Source organism: Danio rerio, chromosome 18 (assembly GCF_052040795.2).
Source record: "Danio rerio strain M-AB ecotype USA chromosome 18, GRCz13ab, whole genome shotgun sequence".
Taxonomy (NCBI): domain Eukaryota; kingdom Metazoa; phylum Chordata; class Actinopteri; order Cypriniformes; family Danionidae; genus Danio; species Danio rerio.
In genome coordinates, this window is record NC_141038.1 from 20,019,281 (window position 1) to 20,037,353 (window position 18,073).

Below are 18,073 nucleotides of genomic sequence, written 5' to 3' on the forward strand. Positions count from 1 at the left end.
TTTCATGTATTTTTGGTCATGGAGACGGAGATGTTTCTGAAGCGCAAGTATTATGCACAAGGACGGTTTTCAATTTAAAACAGTGAGTTAATCGGAAAGCACTCTAGTGTAAATGTATGCAGAGTCTGAACTTCAGTTTCAGAGGAGCAGCTGCTGCAGGACGACAGGGAGGGGGGGGGTTGGGGGTTGCTTTGGCTGTCTGTTAGCACACTTTACCCTCCTCCAGCCCTCAGGGGGCCGGTGCTTAGAGAGATTGATGACCAATATGTGCTTGTGTGTGTGCTGAGACTAGTTTTTCTGACTGTACGCTTGATATTTTCTCAGCGTGGGTTACCTATGTACACATCTTGAGGAAGTGTGTACTTGAATCTGTCGTTGTAGCACAGTAGGGTAAGTATGTGTTATGAATTGTGCTGAATCAGCCGTCTGTCTGTGGCAGCAAATGCTAAAGCCTTCCTGAGCTGCTGCTGCAGTCGGGGATTGAGGAACAAGATGCATGCAGAAAAGTCAACTTCAATTCAGTGCATCCTGATAGAATGTCATACCAGTTGTATAAATATAGGTCACAGTATTATGGAGAACATTTAACCCAATATCTAAAGAAAAAATAAAAAAGAAAATAAAAAATTTAAATAAAATAAAATAATTTCAATTGATATTAAATAAAGCAATTGTTGTTATTTGATAAATTTTGTTATAATTTATGTTCATATTTGTTCGTAATTTAACTTCATATTAAAAAGTAAATTGAATTAAACAAAATTTCACACTGATAATATAATAAGCCACTGTTTTTAATTCAATGTTTGGTATCCTTATTATAATAATTACTTTTTAATTTAATTTATTTAGTTTGCTTTATAAATTTAATAGAAAAAATCCTTTTAATATTATTCATTTTAGCAAATAAAACACTTGTCATGTTATACTGTATTGGGTACGCCTTACTAGTACTTGGTTGGATTCCCTTTTTCTTTTAGAACTGCTCTAATCCTTCAAGGCATCGACTCAACAAGGTACTGGTAATATTCCTAAGATATTTTGGTCCATATTGACATGATAGCATTGAGCCTTTGCTGCAGATTTGTCGGCTGCACATCCATGATGTGAATCTCCCATTCCACCACATCCCAAAGGTGCTCTATTGGATTGAGCTCTGGTGACTGTGGAGGCCATTTAAGTACAGTTTACTTATTGTCATGTTCAAGAAACCAGTCTGAGATGGTTTATGCTTTATGACATGACGCGTTATGCTGCTGGAAGTAGCCATCAGAAAATGGGTACACTGTGGTCATCAAAGAGATGGACATGGTCAGCAACAATACAGGTAGGCTGTGGTGTTGACATGATGCTTAATTGGTACTTATGGGCTCAAAGTTTATCAAGAAAATATCCCCCACACCATTACACCACCACCAGCCTGAATAGTTGATACAAAGCAGGATGGATGCTTTCATTTAGTTGAGCCTGAGCGAATTGTAGTCTCCATGTTCTTAGCTGAGAGGTGTGGCACCAGGTGCAGCCCATCCGCCTCAAGGTTGGACGCACTGGGTGTTCAGCGATGCTCTTCTACATACCTGGGTTGTAACGAGTGGTTATTTAAGTTACTGTTGCTTTTCTATCAGTTCAAACCAGTCTGGCCATTCTCCTCTCACATCTAGGCATGTGGACCCACAGAACCGCCACTTACTAGATATTTCCTCTTTTTCAGATCATTCTCTGTAAACCCTAGAGATGGTTGTGCGTGAAATTTTCAGTAGATTGGCAGTTTTTGAAACACTCAGACCAGCCCATCTGGCACCTACAACCATGCCATGTTTAAAGTCACTTAAATCACCTTTCCTCCCCATTTTGATGCTTGGTTTTAACAGCCGCAGATCATCTTGACCATGTCTACATGCCTAAATGCATTGAGTTGCTGCCATGTAATTGGCTAATTAGAAATTTGCAGGTGTATCTAATAAAGTGGCCAGCGAGTGTAAATATATTTTTATTTACCTCAATATTAAATTATCTAATAAAACATTTTATATTAATAGGAACTTGAAATCACTGTATTTTTTTTACATGTTATATATTTATTATATGACAATAGTTACATTTATAACATTATTTTATTATACAGAATATTTTCCATTGTTAATTTAAAAAAACTGTCTTTAAGTTGTGTATTTAATAGTACACTGAACAAAATTATATTTTCTTTTATAAAATCAAACATTTTTGAAGATGAAAAATACAATTTCATTTGACTTAATATTAATTTCAATTCCAAATGTATATATTTTTTATTAAATAAAAACAATTTATAGGTAAAAAATATTTTCATTTAACTTAATATTTATTTCAATATACTAACAGATTTTTCCTATTCTGAAAACAAAATACTTCATAAAGTATTATTCTTTTAAAATGCAGTGACAGTATTTTCATCCAATGAGATCTTGCCATCAGGATACTACATAAATAAGAAAACCCAGCGTGTAAGTTATCTTTGCTCAAAGACTACTAGCAATAATCCTGGAGCAGAGCTGGAGTAAATCTAGCAGTAAATAACATGACATGAAAACAGTCTTACCAGCATGCTGCTCAGTGGGCGCCTCTGATCTAGAGACCTTCTGACCTTCAGCAACCTTCACAGCCACAGCTCGACAGACAGCCCCGATCTTCCTCTCCAGAGAGCGAACGCCAGCCTCCCGTGTGTACCTGCAAACACACGCAAGAAAGTTCTTACAACATCAGTATCTTATAAATTCTGCTCAGGACGAGAAATAGCTTCCTGTGATAAAAAAAAACTATAAAACCTGGAAGGCTGATGTGACCATTTTTAATTTCATAAGCTTGCTTTTACAGCATAGAGGATGTAAATTAATTTAAATATAATCTTATTAATAGACTTAGGCTTTCATTTAGCTGTTCAAGTATTAAACAAGATGAAAGGCTGTTTAAATTAATCATTGTCAGAAACATCAGGAGCACTAAAAATACATTTCTATATTTTAAACACATGCAATAGATAAACAATTGAGTTTAATGCAGTGCTTCTTGTCCGTTTTGAGACCCACTTTATATCGTATATCAATCAGGTAGAGAAAATCATTGATTTTTAAAGAAACTAGAACTTAAACTTAAATGCCGGAAGCACTTGAGCTGGCTGACTGAAAATGAAAAGCCCCTGTGCATCAACCCTATTCTGCCTCGAAAATCTGGAAGTGGTTTGTTCAGGGCAGTAAAGTGTGACAAAAAAAAAGTTTGAGCAATGAAAACATTTAGAACAGCAGCACATGTGTGATCCAGTTTTGCCAAAAAGATTTACTTCAAATTCTTTCATTCAAACTTACTTCATAAAATCAATCAAGTCTTAAAAATGTATCTTTTTGTGAGCAGATGAGGTTTCACATCACAGAAGGAGTAAGAAATAATTTTATAGTGTTCTACAGTGAGAGAGGCAATGTTGATTAGCATTATAAATATATAGTTGATAAGTACCGCATTATAAATATATTTCATTCTGCTAAAAAAATATCCAGGACAGCTCGAAAAACACATATAAAACAAATCTTTTCACATCTGTTGTGTGTTTATTGTCATTTGGTTAGCAAGATTTATTTTATCTTATAGCTATAGAATAGTACAGGAAACCAGAAGTTTACATACACTAAAAAAGGATCATAACCATTTTTTTTAAATGTCTGATGGTAAATCATACTAAACGTTTACTATATTAGGTCCGTTAGGATTGCCTAAATGACTTTTTTATTAATTTCTAGACAGTCAAGTTAAAACATTTCCTTGTTTTTGTAGCTTTGCTTTTAGACTGTATAACTTTGGTCAAATGTTTTGGGTATCCTTCCACAAGCTTCTCACAATAGTTTCAAGGAATTTTGGCCCATTCCTCCAGACAGAACTGGTGTAACTGAGTCAGATTTGTAGGCTGTCTTGCTCGCACAAGCTTTTTCAACTCTGTCCACAAATGTTCTATAGGATTGAGAGCAGGGCTTTGTGATGGCCACTCCAAAACATTCACTCTGTTGTCCTTAAAGCACATTTTAACTAATTTGGCAGTATGCTTAGGGCAGGGGTGTCCAAACTCAGTCCTGGAGGGCCAGTTTGTTTTCAGTTTATCTAGTAAGAGCTTGATTAGCCGGTTCAGGTGTGTTTGATTAGGGTTAGAGCTAAACTCTCTAGGACGCTGGTCCTCAAGGACAGAGTTAGGACACGACTTGCAAATTGTAATCTGGCTTTTTTGTTTATTCTTGCTTCCCATGTTGTCACACAAGGAAGCAGTGTGTTTGAGGTTTTCCTTAAATACTATTCTACAGTTGTGCCTCCAATTAACTCAAATGTTGTCAATTAGCCAATCAGAAACTTTCAAAACCATGACACCATCATCTGAGCTTTTTTTCAGAGGCATAATAATTTTATTGTATGTAAACTTGACTTTCAAGCAAAGTTATAATAATTTCTCAAAAAAATCTCTCTCATTATTCTGCTATTAAGCATAACAGAAACAAATGTGATAATCCTAACTTACCTAAAAGAGAAAAAGTTTAATTCCATTAACATCTGACTTTTTTTAAATGGTTATGTGCCTTTTTATACAGTGTATTTAAACTTCTGGTTTCAACTGTATCTGTTCTTGTTCAGTTTTTGTATATTTACAAGAAAAAGACACAGCTTTTGCATTATAACAACAGAAAGAGAGTATTTAGGTAACTAAAATGTCTATTCTACTCTTCTCCCTATTAAATAGCCACTTGCTTTTATATATTTTTGAGATGTTGATGAACTGATGTGTCGTAAATCTTGCAGCTCTAATCTTTCCCTTGCAGTGTAAGAGGCTGCGAAGTGTCATGTCATAAACCAGACACTTCACCATTAAAAGTGATCCGTTCTAAATAGCAGTCACATTGAAAAACTCAAGTTGGGAGGTTCAGATGAAATATTTAAAACTTACGTGTGAAAGAATTGAATTGACTATGGATTAACATGGTCAGCTTCCCGCTACAAAAAAAAAAACTTTATTGTGTGCACATGTGCTTTGAGAAGTGGCCATATTAGGAGTTGCACCCTTAATGATGTCAGCAGAAACCATGTTTGAAAATAAAACCAAAACTAAAAATGTTTGACCAAGAAACTCTCTTTTATATATGCAAATTGTTTTTAGCACTTGGTTTATGATTTAAGGGAGAATCTAACACTTTAACACTGTAAATAAGTCTGAATCTGAAGGTTTCTATCTTCTTTTTACACCTTCTAGCTTCCAGTATGAATAAAAAAGATATTAGGTTACATGTGTGCTCATAACACCCTATTTTGGGTGGAAAGCTAATGATTAAAAAAAAATGGAAAGCTAATAGCTTTATTTGTGTATCAGTATATACATATGAAATATAGTCACTGATAATACTATTGCAACAAATAACAGAAAAAGTGGTATAATTTAAGTGTAAATCCCCCATCCATGCACACTACTCACTCTACCATCAATGCTGCTGCTGGGAACAGGCCATGTATTGATTGCTTTTTAGCGGATAATCATCCCAAAATTAGGAACCTCTAAGGTAATTAATTAGCTTGCTTTGCAAATGTTTCTAATTGAGGATCCCTGGTGGACTACAGACAATTAGAAGAGGAGTTTGGCAGCCTGTCATGAGATGTGGTTTTGAAGGATCGAGTGAAACAGCAGTGGATGTAGTTTACAGACTCGCCTGGGCCGTCCCATCTGTGACCCAAACTGCCCCTCTGTTCCTGCTCATAATCTCTCTCAGCAGAGTAAGACGCTGCACTCTCACAAATTATTCTCCTTTTTTGCCTGAAAACTATTTTCAAATATTGTGAACATGCAGGTTTTTTTTTAGCATTGTCAATGAAATCACGTTTGCTAACTGTTTTATAAACGTTTTAGGTTGGCAAGTCTTTAAAGATGAAAGAAGTCAGTAACACTTTATAATAACTACACACTATAAGCATTAACTCTACATTTATAGATGTTAGTTAGCAGTTTACAACTGAAGCTACAATTGCTGTATTATTGACTTATAAGCACACGAATAATGTGCTTAATGATTGTTTTCACACCTCATTAATTATTATTTTTCATTACTAAATTAAACATTGCATCATTTACAACCAGTTATTTGAGAGAAGTTGCTGGTTTTTAAGATCATTCAGAAAGCATAAGTAAATGATTTATAAACTAATTAAATTAACTTTTGAATATCTTATTATTCAGGCATACAGCAATAGTTAATTTGTATGGTAATAAATGCTTAATTAACTCAACTTCATCCAGTTTTGTGACCTAATCTAAAGTGAGGACTATTTATGCTTAATAAATCCCACTCAAACTCCCAAAGAAAATAAATGACTTTATTCATTTCTGTTCATTTAAAGATACACAAATGAAACTGTATCAAATGAAAAATAAATCTTTGCAATCTTATCTAAAATAAAATTACTGTACAGTTTAAACATTGCTAACTAACATTGAAATGTATCATAATGAATTGTTAAATTATTATATTGTTGTTTTATCTAATGTTCTTATATTTTAAAACTTCTGTTATTCTGCAATGTTTAAACTTCACAGCTTTTACTTTTTAGATAGGATTGTAAAGATGTATTGTTCATTTGATACTGAAGCTTTAATTGTCATTAATGTGTATTTGGTGACAAAACTGGATAAAGGTTAGTTAAAGAACCATCTATAAATATAAAAATTACATATATGCCTGAATAATAATATATAAATGTTGATTTGAATAGTTTATTAATCAATTACTAACTTATTACTAACTTAATAATGTGCATTTGTAGCTCCAGTTATAAAATGCTTATTAATGTCTATTAATGTAGAGTTAATGCTTAAAAGATAATTAATTAACTATTTGCTAATGCTTAATATATGATTCATATTTTGTAGTTATTATAGTGTTACCACAATTTTCACTGATATTTAAAATATAACTTTTTTTTTCCAAAATTAGAATTGTACATGTATGTACACTTTGAGACTTTCACCAAATGAAAACTCTGAGCTTCTCTGCTGGATTTACTTCATTTCTAAATTTTGTAAAATACAAATTGCATAGTATTCAAAATGTAAAATAAAAAAATTAAAAAAATCAAACTATGTACCTACCTACCTATAACCAAACTGCTCATATATTAGTGGTAGGCCGTTATCGGCGTTAACATGCTGTGTTACCACAAGACTCTTATCGTGCTAGAAAAAAAAACAATCTATTAATTTATCTATTAATCTATTCTCAAAGTTGGGTTGGGAGCTGGGTCTATTGTACGCAAGCTATGATGACTTTTACCTTAATATTTTAGCGAGGATGTATACCTGACCGGAGCCTTCTGACAAGAAAGTGCCCTTCTGAATCAAATCAGCAGGATGCCCTTCTGGATCTTTCACTTACTTCAAAGACACTACTGACTACGTTTACATTGACATCTGTAATCTAGGTATTTGCCTTAATAGACAATAATATAAATAAGGTGTTTAGGTGAAGTGCTTTCATGTAAAAGTTTCCTGTAATTTTGGGTGACTTTAACTGCAGTTCGGCAGTTTTACATTCACTCATGAACATTTCATTCATGTGTCAAATTGGGGCATTACATGCAAATAAGGAGTAAGGACTGGTGAGAGTGTTATGGAATTTAATAACGCATGCCAAACGAAAAGAAAAAAACTTCCGCATTTCTCAATGTGTATTTGTGTGCAGTCCTTTACTGACAGCCGTGTGTGTGTGAATCTTGTTGGAAAATATGGCGAAAAGTCCTATATGACGGTAAAAGTTTGCTTACGGTGTTTACTTAAATATCACCACTAATATTTGCATACTCCACATCTTAGTTTGATTTCTGTTTAGTTCAGTTATGACTTTAGTTGGATTAAGGTAATTTAAAATTCATGTTTAACTGAATAAACAGTTAGTAAACACAAGTTAATCTTATTTAAAATAATTTATTTTCATCACCAATTATCACAACAGAACATGTCTCAAGCAGTTTGTGATGCATGTTTAAAACAGGAAATGAGCCCCTGGTCTAATGCGACACCTGGCTTGAGAAATGCGTTCAAAGACATTTAGTCATTATTTTGGTAGCACACATATTCTAAATGCTTTTGGCAGAATTCGAATGAGCCATTTTAATCTAAATTAATTCCAAGATTAAAGTCAGATTAATCTCTAGATTAAAAAATGTATCTATGCCCACCTATATATATATAACACGGTCAACCATACAAGGCCCCAATGCATTAGCACCTGGATGGAAAGCTGGGTTCATTTGTTAGTTGTGTGATTGCTTCTTAATTAAAAAAGACTGCTCCTGTCTGAATATTTCATCTTGTCCTTCTGCAGGATAAAAGTGTCATTCACAGACTAAACCTAGAATATAAAACACTGTGTGTGTGTCTTTCTCTCTCTCTGTGTGTGTGTGTGTGTGTGTGTGTGTGTGTGTGTGTGTGTGTGTGTGTGTGTGTGTGTGTTTGTGTGTGTGTGTGTGTGTGTGTGTGTGTGTGTGTGTGTGTGTGTGTGTGTGTGTGTGTGTGTGTGTGTGTGTGTGTGTGTGTGTGTGTGTGTGTGTATGTGTGTGTGTGTGTGTTTACATGTTGTTGTGACATATCAATACACAAATCTGTATAATGACATAGCTATGACACAGGTATTACAAGAAGGTGGTGAAATATGAAGACATTGCTGATGTCCTGATGAACGCTTATAAATCACACAGAATGAGTTTTTTATTCAGAAAATAAAACACAGTTTCCTGTGATGGTTGGATTTAAGGAAATATAAAATACAGTTTATCCAGTATAAAAACAATGGAAGCCTATGTAATGTCCCCAAACAAACATCTGTGTGTGTGTGTGTGTGTGTGTGCATACTTGCTGATGATCTGCAGTGTGGTGTCCTGTGGGATCTGCAGCTGCTGCGGGGTCAGTCCGTGCTGCTCCAGCTGATGAGGGATCAGGTGCCGATGGGCGATTTCCACCTTCTCCTCCTGAGTGTACCCTAATGAGACACACACACGTCGATATTCACAACCCAAATTACAAGGAACTAATCAAGTATTCAACCGCAGAACCATCTGCTCAGCTGCAGGACAGAGTTAATTATGTTCAAGTTAAAATAGCAGGGAATTAATCACTAAAATGTCACACTGTCAATTGTGTCCTGCTGCCTTTTTTTGTGTGTGATGCTGAACTCTGACCTGGCACCTGGAGGACCTCCATTCTGTCCAGCAGGGCGGGGGGGATGGTGGCCGTGGTGTTCGCGGTGGCAATGAATAGCACTTGTGAGAGGTCAAATGGCACGTTGAGGTAATGGTCAGTAAAGCTGTGGTTCTGCTCTGGGTCCAGAACCTGATAACAAGCACAGTTCATTTGCAGTTGACATTAAAATTATTAGCCCCACTGTGAATTTTCTTTTGTTAAATATTTCCCAAGTGATGTTTAATAGAGCAAGGAAATTTTCACAGTATTTCCTATAATTTTTTTTCTTCTGGAGAAAGTCTTGATTTTTATTTTAATTTTATTTTTTCGGCTAGAATTTTACATTTATTTTTTAATTTTAAGGTCAATACTATTACCTTACCTTACATAAGCAATTTTTTTCAATTGTCTACAGAACAAACCATCGTTATACAGTGCTTTTTCTAATTACCCTAACTTGCGTAATTAACTTAGTCAAGCCTTTAAACGGCACCTATGATGAAAATCATCTTTTGTGAGAAGTTTGAGAACTGTGGTATAGTGTGTCCATAGTCATATTGGATTGATAGAAACACAACAAGTCTCTTTTTTTAAATTTCCTAACGTTAAAAAAGGATCCAAATCCCTCCCATTTTCAGGTGCATCGCAACGTGATGTAGGAGTGCAATTTCTCCGGCCACCAAATTGACTGACAGACACGTAATAACATTTCTCTGTAGTAACACGCATAATCATATTAACAACAGGACGCGCGCAAAGTAACTAGGATCTCAGCTCTCAGTGATCATCAATCATCATCTAATGTGATCAAGGAGTTTTGCAAATTTAAAACATTTTTCAAACAGTGCATGTTTGTAATGAATTACAATTTGAATTACAATTTCACCGTCTTTACTTCATCACCAAAGCCGCATGTCAGTACAATTATAAAAGAATAAAAGAAGGCTTGTCAATACTGTTTATTTTGTACATTAACATAACGGATATTCATACAGCAGTGGATATTAACGGATATCCTGCCACATTTGCAATGCAAAAACTGTGCAAAGTTAAACGAGTGAGCTGTGTGTTTGTATCCACTGTGTGTGTCTGTGTATATGTGTGAACTTTGTAACAACATTGTGTGTGACTTATTGCAGAAAGGCTTGAATTAACTCCACAACAAATACATCAAATAATCATTGGGAAAGTTCTCACAAATGTTATGTGAGATCTGCTTCCTTCATGTCTGTCACTGTACTGTTTATCTGACACAGCAGGAGACGAAGACACACTCTGACAGGCACGTCTGTTATTAAAGGCACAGGTAACAAAAACAGTTACATTGTGTGCACAAAAGTCTAATATTCTGAAAGGTATAATAAATAATCTGATGGGATTTTTTTTTAGCTGAAACTTTACAGACACATTCTGGAGACACAAAAGACTCATCTTAAATCTCGAAAAAGAGGTAAAATAGGTGCCCTTTAAATCAGTGGTCCCCAAACCCAGTAGTGGTCCATGGATCAGTTGGTACCGGGCCACACAAGAAATTATTCATTATTTCATTTGTATTTATTATCTGAGTCTGAACAATCTTTTATTTTGTAAAATCATTTATTTTAAAAAAATTACTGTATTTTCACAGTTATATAGACTATAGAATACATATAAAAAGTTTCTTTGTGAAGGGGAAAAGGCCCAGTGAAGGAACAATAAACTGCCAAAGAATGGATCTGCAACACATTTGTCAACAAACCAGGTGAATCCAGCATGTCTGTGCAAGGCCGTTCACATATAGCTTCTTTTCCATTCGCAATGTTGGTTAATTCCAATGGAGGTGCGTGGCTTGCACCGAGGTGAAATAAATAAAATAAAATAAAATAAAATAAAATAAATAAATAAATAATGTTTCAAGAATTTCACGAGCCATGTGACAAGAACTGACCGATCAGCTTCATCGGTCACCTAGCAATCCCCTAGTCACCTTGTAGATGTGCAGGGTGCGGTTTAAGTAGGCGTGTCTTAGGCATACACAAACAATTCAAATTTGAGCATGTTACATAAGGTACAGTTCAAGTGTGTGTCTGCACCTTGTCAAATGAATCTCAAAACATGAAATGATCTCGTTGTTGCCTGAGGAGGTTACCATAGCAACAGCAGGCTGCTCAAGCTCCTTCTGTTAGACTCATCGACAGAACAAACACTGGCGTCATTTTTGTTTATTTTTATTTGTAGATTCACATATTATGCATTTATGATAAATGCATGATAAGATAAACTAGCAGAGAGTGCAGGGGCCACCAGGGGGCTGCAAGGAAGTGCAAGGGGGTCCATGAAAATAAAAGTGCATAAAAAAGGAATACATAAATGAATGAACAATAAAAATGTTAAATAAAGAAAAAATAAACAAAGAAATAATCAGATAAAGATTAAATTGATTACAAATATAGATACAAAAACAAATATAACAATAAATAAATAAATTAATTTTTTAAATAGATGAAAACAATAAATATCCTCCTAAGACCCAAACATTTTTTTTCTTTTTCTTTTTTCTGTGATTTCCTACATCATGTGGAATAAAAAAAATCTACAATTTAGAGATTTTACATTTTTTTTTATTTTTAATTTTACAGCATGTCCACTGTAGTGGACCACAGGACCATTCCAGTTCGAAAAAAAAAAGGATGATATTTTGAAACACAAACAAGTTAACAACTTTGAAAGCTAAATATATTGTTCCTGACACTTTAATAAACAAATATATATGTAATAATAATAGCAAATGTTTTTTGCTAAAAACACTCCTAGCTCAATAAATGACTAATTAGTTTTTTTAATAGTAAGTAAGGTAGAAATTGAGTTTAAGTTTTGGGTAGGATTAGAGATGCAGAATAAGATCATACTTTAAAACTTATAATAAACAGTTAATATTTTAATAATGGGCAGGTAATAAGCCATTAGTTAACAGCATGTTACCAATGAGACTAACTGTTTACTCAAGAAAGAACACAGTTCTCAAAAACACACTATTTAGTATCTCATTCATGTAGCACACTCTCAGAAAAAAAGGTACACAATGATACAAAAAATGCTCCTTAATGTTGTAATGTTGTAAAAGTTGTACCTCATATGGTACAGAAAAGACCTCTTATGATGCTCTTCTGTACCCTTTATGGTACAATTGAAATGAAGGTACATCTGTGTATGTAAATCTATGAAAATAAATTTTACTGGATAGGCAAAGTGATTTATGAATAATTTCCATATTAAAACATGAATCATCATTACTTATTAAATTCTATAAAAACAAAAAAGCTGGTAAAACAAAACTGTATAGTAAACTAAACATTTAAAGCATTTTTAAGAAACATTTGGTAAGGATCTTCTGATAAATACATTTTCATTATTGATATCCGCACCTTTCTGTGTTTGCTTTCCACTACATGTGTGAGCTGGCAAAAGTCCTGCATATGTAGTGTTCAAGCAGACATTTTAGTATTTTAAAGATAATCAAACATTGTGCATATCCTGTTATAATTCTTGTATTGTACTGTATAATTCTATTTCTTATTTGAAATTACATAAGTGAAATTAACTTTTAAGTGACTACAAAGGTATTGTGTGAAAACTGGAGGAAAAAATGTTTTATATTGTACAATGGAGAATGTGTTTCAGTAACATTTTTGTGAAAAGCAAAGTGTTCAGCAAGAAAAAAAAAGATGTTTTGACTTCTGTTAAAGTATTTTTATTCTGTATTGTAAAGGGTGCATTTACACAAAAAGAAAGTAAAAAAAAACATTGTTAAAAAGTGTATTTGATGTTTTATATTTACTGAAAACAAATTGACACATTTTGGATGAAGTAAAACCCCTTTAATTAGTTCTTAAAGGAACACATTTGACATTGTTAAGGTACAAAGTGTCTTGTCATAGTGGTACCTTCATGGATCAAAATTCTACCTTTGAGCAAGTTACAATACTGTATCTGCAGCTTTTAAAAACCAAAAGTACATTTTGGTTTCCCATGGTAAAAATCAAGTCCCTAAACTGCAACGGTACAAATTTGTTTCTTTGTCTTAAGGTACAATTCTGTTTCATTAAAAGTTACTGCCCCAATGATAAGGGTGTGTCCCTTCTTTGGTTCAACATTGTACCATTTTGTCTGAGAGTGTAGGATTAGAGATGCAGAAAAAGATAATTGCTAATAAACAGTTAATAGCTTAGTAATGGGCAGGAAATAAGCCAGAAGTTAATAACATGATCCCTATATCTATAAACAACCACCCGAAAACAATTTATTCCTAAAAGTTTTCCTTAATAAACTGCACTGACAAACTAAATCACAAGCAGAAATCACGTTCTGCTGTGCTTCCCAGGTCACGTCCGCCCTGTGCTACGCCTCCACTTATCTCCCACTCTATCTGAAGCCCAGTGCAAGGGCTCACACGCATTACAGTATGGGATGAACGTCACTCATGGGATAATTTTTGAGTGGCGATCTACTGATTACAGGATGCAGACTGCTAATCTCTGGTATAATTGTAAGATGCATTTCTCCCTGTGTTGGATTATTGTAAAAGCTGGTCGTGCCAAAAGATAAGAGGATTACAATCACAGCTATACAGATGTTCAGAGCTCCATGAGCAGCTGCGTCAGAGTGTGTGCACGAGGAGATTTCTGGATGTTTATCTCACTGAAAACAAACGGGCTCACATGTAATCAAGTGTAAATGGTGGTGTGTGTGTGTGTGTGTGTGTGTGTGTGTGTGTGTGTGTGTGTGTGTGTGTGTGTGTGTGTGTGTGTGTGTGTGTGTGTGTGTGTGTGTGTGTGATACTTTGGATGGAAGAAAAAAAAGCATCCTTCTACCACACAAGAAAACGCTGCGAAATGCATTTTCTTTCAGTATGTTGGAATATTAGGTCATGCAGTGAATGTGTGTGTAGCATTCTGGAACAGAGTAACCTGACCTGACAGAAATATCTGTCGGCTTTGTCCAAATCCATTTACACATTTTTGAAAGCATCTTACATTCCATCTCTTTTCCATTATTTTTTAGGGCCTGTTTTACCTTTAAACTTGCGCATCTTAAAAGGTTTTTAAGCTTAAACATCTATCAATATATCCATTCATACTTTCCTCCATCTATCATCATCCATCCTTTCTTCCATTTATCCATAATCCATTTTTAGATCCATCTATTCAGCTATAATCTATTCTTACATTGATGCCCCCCTTTCATCTCTGCGTACATCATTTCATCCAACCAACCAACCATCTACCTCTCCATTTATTCATTCATCCTTCCACCAACGCATCTTTCTATTAATGCAACCATTTATTCCATCAATCCATTCATGCTTCCACAAACCCATCCACCTTTCTTATCATGCAACCTTCTACCCATCCATTCACTCATCTGTTCTTCCATCATCTATTCATCCATTCATCATCAATTTTTAGAATCCTCCTTTCATCCATAATCCTTTCTTAAATTCTTCCCTCCATCTTCTATCTATTATTCTTTTCATCTTTTATCCATTTATCATCCATCAACTGCCCATTCATCTTTTCTGCTTTCTTCCATCGATCACTCCATCTTTTAACTATCCTTACATTCATCCATCTATTATTCATCCATTTATCCTTCCACACATCAATCCATCCTTCCAGTCCTCCATCTTTTATTCATACTTCACTCTTTTCAGCTTTACATGCATGATTCATTTCATCCATCCACCTCTCCATTTATTCATCATTCCTCCCACCAATGCATATTTTTAATTATGCAATCTTTCTTCAGTCCATCCATCCACCCATCTGTTCTTCCATAATCCACCCATCCTTCCATTCATCCACTCATCTGTTCTTTTCTATTATCCACACATCTATTCATTCATCTGTTCTTCCATCATCCATCCATCCTTCCATCATCAATTCTTAGATCCATCCCTCATTTCATCCAGAATCTTTTCTTGAATTCATTCCTCCATCTTCTATCCATCCTTCCTTCTATTTATCTTTTATCCACTTATCAATCAACTACCCATTCACCTTACCTACTTTCTTCCATCAATCTCTCCATCTTTTAACTATCCTTACATCTATAAATCCTATTCTCAATCATCCATCTTTTATCCATCCATTAATTTTTCCACCAATCTACACATCCTTTCTTCCTTTCACCCATCCATCTTTTATTCATCCTTTATTCTTTTAACCTATGCATGCGTCCTTTCATCCATCCAACCATCCACATCTCCATTTACTCATCCTTTCACCCATACATCAATCTTTTCATTTCTCCAATCTTTCTTCCATCCATCCATCCATCCATCCATCCACTCACTCATCTGTTCTTTTCAGTTGAAAATTCTAGTGCTCTTCGACAAACACACGGCTGTGAAGATAAAATATCTGAAGTAATGTTAACCAAGTTTATTATAGTTACGCATTCTTAATTCAGTCTTTATTTCAATACTACTTTGACATTTGCTCTAAATTTCAGTTGATTTAGTTCTTTTCATTATTGCTCTTGTTATTTTAGGTTTCACTTTTATTTTGTAAACACACTGCTATTTAGTTTTAATATTTTTTTATTTGAGTTTCAGTAGTTTAACCAAAATTGAATCCAAAACCATACAAAAACAACTTAAAAGAAAAGGTATAAATTAAGAAGGATTAAGAATAATTTTTTTCATTCATAAAAAAAATCATGTATGTAGTTAAACATGTCTAGTTCACATTTTTTGGCTGTAAAAGTGGCATAATGAAAAAACCTTGCTGTCTGAAAATGTTGGCTTAATGGGCAGCAATTTTCAAGATTTTTCCCTTTACTGTGCTTGATGTAAAAAAAGTTGGTCGGTATGGTAGTTATGGTACTTGGCTAGTTCGAAAGTGACATTGATTAGTGCAGCATTTTACTAAAAGCTGAACATTCTTCAATTCATGGTGCCTGAAACAGATGTGCCATTAAGAAAAATGGCGCTCCCAATGAAAACAACTGTAAAAATATGCTAATATCTGGCAAAAAACACGAGGATACTTGCAATGTAGTTTCTTTTACCTCCAGCAGGGCGGCAGCAGGATCTCCCTGTAGACTCTTCCCCAGTTTGTCCACCTCATCCAATAAAAACACAGGATTGTTTACCCCGACAGTCTTTAGCCCATTTATAATGCGACCAGGCATGCTACCCACGTACGTGCGCCTGAGGACGGAGACATAGAGAAAGATAAAGAGGGAGCATGGAAAAAAAGTAGCAAGAAGAAGAGATTCGAGATGGAGTGGAACGTGATGAGAGAAGTAAATAGATTTGTATCAGTGCTCAGGTGGGCAAACAACAAAAAAAGAGATCACAATCATCCTATAAAGAGACCTGAAGTGCATCTGTTTTGACGCAGTCCCATTCAAACTGCTGTATGTTGTCAGTAGGTGTTCCTCCTCCTGGAACATACTTTGATAGGCTGCATGACACTTTACAACATTTAATCTCATTGCAATTACAATCTGAAGCTGCAAAAACACAACTAACTTCTTCAAGTTGTTTCTAGATTGGGTTTGTATGTGTTGGATAAAGTACACTAAAACTAGCATTTCGTCCTACGGAATTGACAAAAAGGCAGACAGGATGTAGTTGTGCCTTAATTACAGTGATTATGGGCAGTAAGCCTGTCATTAAACTTGAAACACTCTAATATAGTAAACTAATGCAGACCTTATAGATAATGCGATGATGAGACACATGCTGAAAGTGTGTGATAAGTTTTTTAAGAGCCGTTTGTCCTAAGGACACATTTTCCATGGGTGAGTGTGAAGTCTCACATCAACCAATCAGAAAACAAGTAAACCTCACTCTGGCCTGCAGGGTGAGGTGATGTTATCACCTTCTAGTCTCTATGGCGACAAGAGATCAGAGGGAACATCAAAGGAAATGATCGCAGGTCAAGGTTTAAAGTTTCTCTTATTATTGAAGGGACACTACATCATGTCTCTTTGTTGAGTTTATCATAGTCTGACAACCTAATCTTGACACATCTGCCCACGTTTGCATAGCCACATGCATCACATGTTGGTTATGACTCATCATTTGATGGCAAAACAACACTAAATGGATATATTGAGTTTCGGCATCTGAAGGATCTTGGATTAGTAATGTAACACCAAGGTTAATCACAGTAACAGCAGGATTGGATCAAAAGGTTTAGAAATTCTGTGGAGAAAGTACATTTTCTTTCAGTAATCATAAAAATGACTAATGTTTATGCTGTTAACACCATTTAAGAAATGGGATAGTTTTTTAAGTATAAATAATACTTTTCTTCATGTATTAAATTGATCAAGAGACTTTTAGATGAGCACTTTTTAAAATGTATTTTTGTACTAAAGAATCTTGATAGAACTGAAAAAGAGAAAAAAACACTGTGTCTATGACAAAAACACCTTTGCAATCATGCTTATGTTTTGAAAAATCTTACTTGCTTAGTAAAATTACTTATTTATATTTTACAAAAATGTAAATCAAGCGACTTTTTTTGCTTTCATAATTTTAATTATAGAGACATTATCTAACTGTATTCTAAAAGTTTTATCAAGGCTGTTTTATTTTATTTTTATTCATCAAAGTGTATTGGAAAAATAACTGCTACACAACTGCTACAAAAACATTAAGCAACACAACTTTTTTGGATTGTAAGATATGCTTCTTTAGCACAAAATTAGCAATTAAGGATTATTTCTGAAGGACTGTATGAAACTGAAGACTGCAGTAATGGATTTTAAAAATGTAGCTTTGCCATCACATGAATTAATTATGCTTTAAAGGGGAACTATCATGTAAATATCACATTTTTAATAGGATTTAAA

The 18,073-nt window shown here is 34.5% G+C and overlaps 1 protein-coding gene across 1 annotated transcript in view; it reads right to left on the reverse strand.

Annotated features, from left to right (window-relative positions):
- Nucleotides 1-18,073, reverse strand: part of lonp2 (lon peptidase 2, peroxisomal) — a 54,445-nt gene that overhangs the window by 21,781 nt on the left and 14,591 nt on the right. The window contains 4 exon segments of the mRNA NM_001008573.2: nucleotides 2,579-2,706; nucleotides 8,903-9,029; nucleotides 9,229-9,379; nucleotides 16,277-16,418. Of these exon segments, the coding sequence (NP_001008573.1) occupies nucleotides 2,579-2,706; nucleotides 8,903-9,029; nucleotides 9,229-9,379; nucleotides 16,277-16,418 (548 nt within the window).